At 40.0% G+C, this 9,987-nt stretch overlaps 1 protein-coding gene across 1 annotated transcript; it reads left to right on the top strand.

Annotated features, from left to right (window-relative positions):
• The first annotated feature begins 6,045 nt into the window (after nucleotides 1-6,045).
• Nucleotides 6,046-7,546, top strand: LOC121135864 (upstream-binding factor 1-like protein 1). The gene has a single exon (XM_040735239.1). It carries the CDS (start codon nucleotides 6,046-6,048, stop codon nucleotides 7,240-7,242), a length of 1,197 nt encoding a protein of 398 aa, XP_040591173.1. The 3' UTR covers nucleotides 7,243-7,546.
• Nucleotides 7,547-9,987: the final 2,441 nt, after the last annotated feature.

Raw genomic sequence — 9,987 nt, forward strand, 5'->3', positions numbered from 1 at the left:
TCAATGTTCATGAGGGATATTCGTCTGAAGTTCTTTTTCTTAGTTGTATCTTTGTGTGGCTTGGGGATCAAGGTTATTGAAGCCTCATAGAAAGAGTTTGGCAAAGACCCTTCTGCTTCTATTGTGTGGAACACTTTGAGAAGAATTGGTATAAGCTGTTCTTTGAATTTGTGGTAGAATTCTGCACTGAGGCCATCTGGACCTGGACTTTTTTTGATTGGGAGACTTTTGATGACAGCTTCTATTTCCATAGGGGTTATAGGTCTATTTAAATTGCTTATCTGTTCTTGATTTAGTTTTGGCAATTGATAGCTGTCCAGGAAGTCATCCATTTCCTTTAAATTTTCGAATTTTGTGGAGTACAGGTCTTCAAAGTATGACCTAATGATTCTCTGGATTTCCTCAGGGTCTGTTGTTATGTCCCCCTTTTCATTTCTAATTTTGTTAATTTGCGTGTTCACTCTCTGCTGTTTGGTAAGTTTGGACAAAGGTTTGTCTATCTTGTTGATTTTCTCAAAGAACCAACTCTTCGTTGCGTTGATTCTTCGTATTGTTTTCCTCGTTTCTACTTTATTGATTTCAGCCCTCAATTTGATTATTTCCTGGCGTCTACTCCTCCTTGGGGAGTGTGCTTCTTTGTGTTCTAGAGCTTTCAGCTGTGATGTTAATTCTCTGGTATAACTGTTCTCCTGTTTCTTCATGTGAGCATTTAGCGCTATGAACTTCCCCCGTAGCACTGCTTTCAAAGTGTCCCATAGTTTGGGTATGTTGTGTCTTCATTCTCATTGAATTCGAGGAAGTCTTTAATTTCTTTTTTTATTTCCTCTTTGACCCAGGGATGGTGCAGTTGAGCATTATTCAATTTCCATGAGTTTGTAGGTTTTCTGCAATTTGTGTTGTTGTTGAATTCTAATTTTAAAGCATGGTGGTCTGATAAGATGCATGGAGTTATTCCAATTTTTTTGTAGCTGCTGAGGTTTGATATGTTGCCAAGTATGTGGTCGATTTTTGAGAAGGTTCCATGTGGTGGTGAGAAGAAGGTATATTCTTTTTTATGTGGATGAAATGTTCTATAGATATCTGTTAATCCCAGTTGGGTCATTACTTCTATTAGCCCTTTTGCTTCTTTGTTGAGTTTCTGTTTGGTATTCCTGTCTAGTGGTGAGAGTGGTGTGTTGAAATCTCCCACTAGATGAGATTTAAGTTCTAATAATGTTTTTTTAACGAATGTGGATGCCTTTGTATTTGGGGCATAGATGTTCAGAATAGACACTTCCTCTTGGTGGGTTTCACCTGTGATGAGTATGTAATGACCTCCTTCATCTCTTTTGATTGATTTTATTTTAAAGTCTAGTTTGTTAGATATTAGGATTGCTACACCGGCTTGTTTCTTGGGTCCATTCGATTGAAAAATTTTTTCCCAACCTTTAATTCTCAGGTAATGTCTGTCTTTAAGGGTGAGGTGTGTTTCCTGTATGCAGCATAAGGAAGGGTTCTGTCTTCGAATCCAATCTGCTAGTCTGTGTCTTTTTATGGGTGAGTTAAGGCCATTAATATTGAGGGATATTAATGACCAATGATTGCTCATCCTTCTTCGATTTGCGATGGTTGTTGTTGGTGGAATTATGTGTGGAATTTTACCCCTTTGTTCTTTTGGCTGTTGGTAGAGAGAGATTCTCTAATGCTTATGTTTTTCTGGTTGTAGTTAGCTTCCTTGGGTTGGAGTTTTCCTTCCAAAATTTTCTGTAGGGCTGGGTTAGTGGACACATATTGCTTGAATCTAGTTTTGTCATGGAATATCTTGTTTTCTCCGTCTATAGTGATTGAGAGCTTTGCCGGGTATAGTAGTCTGGGCTGGCATCCGTGGTCTCTTAGTGTAGGTAGAATATCTATCCAGTTTTATAATGGAGATGATTGTTAGAAAAGTTAAAGAGTTCTGCTGGGCGTTGGTGGCACACACCTTTAATCCCAGCACTCGTAAGCCAGAGGCAGGTGGGATCTCTGTGTGTTCAAGACCGGCTTGGTCTACAGAGCATGTTCCAGGACAACCTCCAAAACAATACAGAGAAACACTGTCTCAAAAAAGTTCTACTGAATTTAAAAAGTCTTTATGAAATAGTTATTCTCCATGACCAACTAAGATTGGCTTAGAACAGCCTACTTTATTTAATAAGAACATTGTTTTCCCAGACACAATAATCATACCCTATTTTCTTGAACTGCATTGCCAATAATAGGATTCAGTGTTATTTCCATGCTTACTTAAGTCATAAGCTATCTGAGAAAGACTTCCAGAGGCTTGCTAATCCTATGAAGAACTCTATAAAGAATAATTCCTTTTTCTCAGAACTATACAGGCTTTTCCAGCAGCAAATTAATAAAAGAACTTTCCAGAAGATTAGATGATAAAGCTATAACAACAGACTCTGGGTTTGACCTTAAAAAGTAGGTAAAGGAAGAGACAGTAGGAGAATCCCGGTATAGTTCAACAAACTAGGGTGTAGCTGATTCAATCAATGCTTTCTAACCTTTACAAATATCAAATCTGTTCCAAAATGTCTTTCCTACACTCCAAAATACATAGTCTAGCTTCAACAAAGCTAAATACATAGATGTTTAAAATTTGTATATTCCAAATATAGAAGAGGAGATTTCATTTTGACATTTGAAATCATGGATTAGTCAGGGTTCTTTAAAGGAATAGGAAGGATAAAGTGGCTATACAATTAGCAGGGAACTTATTAAATTGTGTTATTTGAAGGAGTGAATTTTCCTACTTCAAATTATCTAATTGGAAAATTTTTCTTACTCAGCCAGGAATGGTGACACACGCCTTTAATCCCAGCACATGGGAGGCAAAGGTATGTGGATATCTGCAAATTGAAGGCCAGCCTGACCTCTGTAAAAAGTTCCAGTACAACCAGAGCTACATAACAGAGAGACCCTATTTCAATGAGGGGGAGACAGAGACAGACAGAGAGAATTCATTACCGGAGTGTCTAATTGCTTACAGGAAAACAGCCACGAGGGCCAAAACAACACTCAAGGTGTATCCAGTGTGCTAAGGAAAGAGATTATAAGATCAGGCTAACCGGAAACACTCCACCCTAAGGTGGGGCTTCCAGCTCTCTAATATAAAGGCTTTTCAACTGCAAGTTGTGTTCAGTTCAGAGGCACTTGGAGGTGTGCAGAGAACTGAGAAGACAAAGACACAGCATTCCTGAAGCAAAGGACAGACTTTCCTGCAATGTTGATGAGACCAGAGGATTTGGAGATGAATTGAAACCCTGAGTGTATGACTTTATATTTTTTCTAATTCAAAGATTCTCAAATAGTTCTATGGGGCATAGTTAATACACAGGATGTCATTATTATCAGATTCCTCTTAAGCTACAGAGTTTTAGTCTATCATGACTTTAAACTTTAAAATTAATGTGATTTTTCCATCTATTTTATGTTCCTTGTGAACCTAAATTTTGAATGTTTGGAGGTATCATGGCATTCTATTTTTTGCTTGGGATATAAACTTAATGCACAGTATAGAATTCAAAAACATGGTATGTATATAAAGCCTTCTACAGTATGAGAAGCTACAGTCTTGAGTCTCAAATATATTTTGAAGCTTTTTTGGAGGGGATTGGGTTTGGTTTGGTTTGTTTTTTTTGTGACAGGGTTTCTCTGTGAAACAGCCTTGGCTGTCCTGGAACTGGCTTTATAGACCAGGCTGGTCTCAAACTCAGAGAGATTCACCTGCCTCTGCCTCCTGAGTGCTGGAATTATAGGTGTGCACCACCAACACTTGGGTATTTTTAAAGCATTTAAAAAACAATATGTTATTAGTGTATTATGACACATTCATTTAGTAACATTATACGTTTAAGGAACTCCTAGTGGCAGGGTCTCGGCTCATTAATAGCTTACCTAGTACATGTTTTGTTCTCTCCCTATCATTAAGAGAATAATCAAAAAGCTAACTAAAACCACTCAGCTTTTTTATTTAAATTAGAAACAAGCTTGCTTCACATGTCAATCCCAGCTCGGGTCCCCTCACCCCTCCCCTGTGTGCCTACCCATCCCCCCAGCCTCCTACCCAGTCACTACTCCTTTCCCTAGAGAGGGTGTGGCCCTCCGTGGGGGATCTCCAGAATACATCATTTCATTCAGGGAAGGGCCTAAGGCCTCCCCCAAGAGTCCAGGCTGAGAGAGCATCCCTCATTGTGGGATAGGCACCCAAAGTCCATTGGTATGCTAGGGATAAATACTGACTTACTGCCCAAGGCTCCATAGATTGCGGAGGCCTCCTCACTAACACCCAAATTTAGGGGATCTGGATCAGTCCCATGCTGGCCTCTCAGTCTGGGGTCCAAGAGCTCCCCCTTCTTCAGGTCAGCTGTCTCTGTGTGTTTCACCAGCTCAGTCTTAATCCTTTGCTCATCACTCCTCCCTCTCTGCCACTGGGATCCAAGAGCTCAGTCCATGGAAACCACTCAGTTTTATTTGGTTCTACTTGGGAGCTTCAGAAAGGAGGATCCTGAATGGGAAGCAAGCCTGTGCTTGATAATGTTGATTTTGACTCAATTTTAAAAAAGTTGAACTATGATTCAACTAGTCTTATAATCAGTATTCTTTTCAGATAAATTTTAAATGATGGATGGATATATCATTTTTATGTTATCACACTTAAAAATAACTCTCAGTGTTAATCTCAAGTATTTGGAAGTTTACTCTCAAGATGTATCCTTCGAGAGAATTAGCCTCTCCCAAGGATGAGCCAGAACACTTAGCTCTGAAACCATATGTGCACAAAAAAACAACAAACAGCTCAGCAGATTGCGTACAATTTGGCTTATGTAAGGTTGTAAGGTTCAGAGAACATTTTTGATAAAATTATGAGAATATTCAGAGTGATTTGTTGAGCCACATTCCAGAGATAGGACAATCTTGATGTGAGAATAGCAACCCTCATAGAAGTTGCTATGTTTGGAAGTTTAGGTTCCAGATATTTTAAAGAATGCTTATGAGACAGGCAATATCCTTACTGAGGCTTGTGTGTCTGTAGAAAGAGTAGCCAAATAAATGTGCAAATGTGATCATGACAAGCTTTTTTGAAACCAATGGAAGATATTCAACTCTGACTTCCAGTGCAAAGTCCTAGAGAAATTTGTAAATCCATCATTTATTATAGATGCATGTCCAAACCATAAGAATGCCACAGTTGGATGTCTAGGGAGTTCAGTGTCTTGTCTCCTGTTTTCCTCTCATTTGCATGTAAGTGATGAACATCTTGGCTCTATCCAGTGAGCAGCCACACTTAGGGGCTCTGCATTGGGGAAGTCCTTTTCTTTTTTGTCATTCTGTTCTTGTCTTTTTATCCCATTTCCCACCAGGATTTTCCCTCTCTCTCTCTCTCTCTCTCTCTCTCTCTCTCTCTCTCTCTCTCTCTCTCTCTCTCTCTCTCTCTCTCTCTCTCTCTCTGTGTGTGTGTGTGTGCATTTAAGCTTCTTCTGCCTGGTGCTTATTTCACACACACATCCACACACACACACACACACACACACACACACGAGTATCATCACCTTATAGCCCTGGTTGTCCTAGAATTTTATATATACACCAGGCTGCCCCTGAATTTACAGAAACATATCTCCCTGGTTCTGGGGAATAAAGCAGTATATCACCATGGCCCACTTCATTCCCTCGTTTTTCAGGTAAGCTCTGGTCATATTTGGAAAAGGAGGCTGAAGCATATATTACATGTAAGGCAAAAAACCTTGTATTTCAAAAGGATGCATTATCCGTTTACATTGTTAATAGTAAATTAACTGTGTAGGAAACATGTTACAAGTGATACCTGATTTGCTTTTGCAAATCCCAATACTGAAGCTTAGCATTTTTTTTATTTCTCCTCAGAAATATAGATTCACACAAACTGTGGAATTCAGAAACTATCTACTAAGTTGTGTGTGTTTGTCTAAGCAGTTTGAGCTACCTTTGAGGTGTTTGCAAACAGAGATACTATTATTGGGCACAGAACCTATGCTAGTAATGGCATCGTTTGATAAACAACATCACTGGTCCGAAAGAGACATTTTGAAGTTACTGGAATGCATGAAAAATAATATCCCCTCAGACGACTCCCGATCGTTCAAAAAGACCCAGGAAGATCTAGACTGGGACAAAGTGGCTTTTAACCATTTTTCGGGAAAAATGTGCAAAGAAAAGTGGATGCAGATTTCTCATAATTTGAGGAAGTACCGCACACTCTCAGAATTAGTTCTGGAAGCCTCTGAACTTACTAAAGAACCTCGCAAAAGTAAGACAGTGAAGAAACATCCTGACTTCCCCAAAAGACCCCTGACTGCCTATCTGCGCTTTTACAAGGAGCAGCGGGCCAAGTACTGTCAGATGTATCCTAAGTACAACAACCTACAGCTGACCAAAATCCTGGCTGAGAAATACAACAAGCTGCCAGAAGAGATCAAGGAGAAATATATTCAGGCCTTCCAGAAGGAGAAACAAGAATTTAAGGAAAAACTAACTAAATTCAGGGAAAATCACCGTGGTGCAGAGCAATCTAAGGAATCTGTGGTGATCAGGAACCACCAAACCAAAGTCTCTAAGAAAATACAAGGAAACCGGAAAATCGTAAAGTCCCCTCTAAAAAAGGAAACTCACAAAACATTTCCCGCAGTGATGAAATTTCAGGGAGAACCCAAGAAACCCCCTATGAATGGGTACCACAAATTTCACCAAGATTCGTGGTCAAGTCTGGAGCTGAGCCATCTACCCCTTAGGAAGCGCCAGGTTGAAATTAGCAGACTATGGCAGCGAGTCCCAGAGAGCCAGAAAGAGCGTTATGCCCGTCAGGCTGAAGAGCTACAGAAACAATACTGGGTGAAGATGGACCTCTGGCTCAAGGGATTGTCACCAGAGGAGTATGATGCATACAAAGAGGCAAGGGCCACCTGTGGTAAGCGAAAGTACTTTGCCAAGTCTGGAGGTCCAAGCCCCAAATGTCAACCAACGCATCAGGAGTCCAACTCAGCAAAGGAGCTGCAAGTCAGGCCTGTAAAAATGCAAGGACTGCTGGCTCCTAGAGCAGATTCCCCAAAGACTATTCAGGGCCACGATGGTGGCTCCCAGGCATCTGGGCAGAATATGAATACGATGGAAGATGGCAAAGAGGAGGACTCCAGCAGCTCCTCAGATTCTAGCAGTACAGACGAAGGTGGAGATGACTGACTGACTGGCATGGCCTTTAGCGGAATGCTCAGAATTAGACTCCATCTTAGTCACTTTCGTATCCTAAGTTATCGTTTAAAACCCAGAGCATGCCTGACAGACAGAAGGGGACCTGTCTTCTCTGTGCTGATGTATTCCCTTGTTTTCTCCTCCTGAACCCCTCCTTTGCTTACTAAATACAAAGGAGTACAGTCTGGGGAGAAGGGAATTTGCCATAGTATTGCCTTCATCAGGTCCATAGGCTTAGTAAGACCCACTTGAGACAGCACCTAGAAGCTATTTACATTTATTCGAATAAACTATAAAACCAGTTTTATAAAGTTAGGCCCTGTGTATACAAGTGGTACCAGTGAATTCTAGAAAGGGCCTCTTAGGCCTTGCTGTTTCAAACAGTGAATCTCACCTCCAATATTCAGGATAAGGAGAAACACAGATAGATATACTCTGTCCTCTTGCAATACATAATGTTCTTAAAACATTCATCAGCACCACAGTGCTGTAATTATGCTGCTTTGTGGCATTTTAAATAAATGTAATGTTGCTTATCATTTTGCTTCTGAACAGTCTATGCTCTTTTCATGAATATTGTCTTTGTAGAAATTGTTTAAAACCATGGAAATTTATTTGTACATAAATATTTATTTTATTTATTTTGACTCAAACATTAATTGTAAAACTTGTACATATTAATAGAGTACTGGGATATTTTTGTAAATATTTATAATGTATAATATTTAAATCTGGTTAAATATGTGCATCTCTCCAAATATTTGTCAGTTATCTAATGAAAAATTTGCCAAAATAATTTCATTTTACATTTACAGTGCACTATCATTGTAATCTTAGTGAATAACTGTTTATGTATTATTACAAGAAAAAATATTTTGGTGCACTTTTTGTAAAATTTACAATTTTGTACCTCTCTCTGATTTGCTTATGTATGCTTTTAAAGATGTTACATCAAGCCAGGTGGTGGTGGGGCACACTTTAGATTTCATCATTCAGGAGGCAGAGGCAGTCGGATCTCTGAGAGTTTGAGACCGTTGTCTACAAGAGACAGTACCAGGACAGCCTCCAAAGCCACAGAGAAATACTGTCTGGAAAAAAAAAAAAACAAAAAGCTAAAACTTACGGGATTTGCTGCCATGAAACTCTGTTGATACATGAATTTGAATTAAGTTGTAGCATGTTGCCAGATATGGATATTTACTTATACAAATAAACAAATTTAATGAATCATGTTTATTAAAATTCTTATCTTTAATCATGTAGTCATGGAATTTTTTTATTATCATTGATTCTAAAGTTTAAATTTAGACTAGAAACAAGGTTGCTTCACAAGTCAGTTCCAGTTCTCTCTCCGTTTCCCTCCCCTCCTCCTATGCCCTCCCCTCAATCCCCCACAATATCCCCTCATTTCCCCAGGGAGGGTGAGGCCCTCCTTGGGGGTATCCACAGTCTGTCATTTCAGGCAGGGCAGGGCCCAGACCCTCCCCCAAGAGTTCAAGGTAAGCGTGCATCTCACATTGTTGGATGGGAGTCCAAAGTCCATGTGTATACTCGGGATGAATACTGATCTACTGCCCAAGGCTCAATAAATTACCTAGGCCTCCTCACTGACACCCCCATTCAGGGGGTCTTGATCAGTCCCATGCTGGATTCCCAGGCATCAGCCTGGGATTCAAGAGTTAACCTTTGTCAGGTCAGCTGTTTCTGGGGGTTAAACCAGTCCAGTCTTAATCCCTTTGGTCATCAGTCCACCCTCTTTGTTACTGGATTTCCTGAGATCAGCTCAGTGCTTAGCCATGGGAGTCTGCCTCTTCTTCGATAAGCCACTGAATGAAGGTTCTGTTTCCCAGACTCTCTGGCCATGGGATTGTAGGCTGGCACTCCGCAGATCTATGTCTAAAATCCATATATGAGAGAGTACATGCCATTTTTCTCTTTTTGTGACTGGGTTACCTCACTCAGGATAGTTTCTTCTAGTGTCATCCATTTGCCTGCAAATCTCAGGATTCCATTGTTTTTTTTTTTTCTGCTGAAAAGTACTCCATTATGTAAATGTATCACATTTTCTCTATCCACTCTTGGGTTGAGGGGCATCTAGATTGTTTCCAAGTTCTGGCTATTACAAATAATGCTGCTATGTACATAGAGGAACAGACATCCTTGTTGTATGAATGGGTATCTTTTGGATATATGACTAAGAGTAGAGTTGATGGGTCTTTTGGTAGGTTTATTCCCATTTTTCTGAGGAGTCTCCATACTGATTTCCAAAATGGCAGAACCAGTTGCCACTCCCACCAGCAATGGAAGAGTGTTCCCCTTTTACCACATCCTCTCCACAATAAATTGTCGTTGGTGTTTTTCATTTTAGCCATTCTGACAGGAGTGAGATGGTATCTCAGAGTAGTTTTGATTTGCATTTTCCGGATGGCTAAGGATGTTGAGCACTTTCTCAAGTGCCTCTCAGCCATTTTAGACTCCTTTATTGAAAATTCTCTATTCTGTTCTGCAGCCCACTTTTTAATTGGATCCTTTAGTGTTTTGGAGACTTGCTTCTTGAGTTCTTTGTAAATTTTGGAGATCAATCCTCTGTCAGATGTGGGGTTAGTGAATGTTTTTTCCCATTCTGTGGGCTGCCTTTTTGTCTTGCTGACTGTGTCCTTTGCCTTACAGAAGCTTCTCAGTTTCAGGAGGTCCCATTTATCAATTGTTGATCTCACTGTCTGTGCTAGTGGTGTT

This window comes from Mesocricetus auratus, unplaced genomic scaffold, assembly GCF_017639785.1.
Source record: "Mesocricetus auratus isolate SY011 unplaced genomic scaffold, BCM_Maur_2.0 Super-Scaffold_100044, whole genome shotgun sequence".
In the NCBI taxonomy this organism is placed as follows: domain Eukaryota; kingdom Metazoa; phylum Chordata; class Mammalia; order Rodentia; family Cricetidae; genus Mesocricetus; species Mesocricetus auratus.

What these genes read in the sequence shown, in the direction of transcription:
- LOC121135864 (XM_040735239.1), top strand. Translation starts at nt 6,046, where the DNA reads ATGGCATCGTTTGATAAACAACATCACTGGTCCGAAAGAGACATTTTG.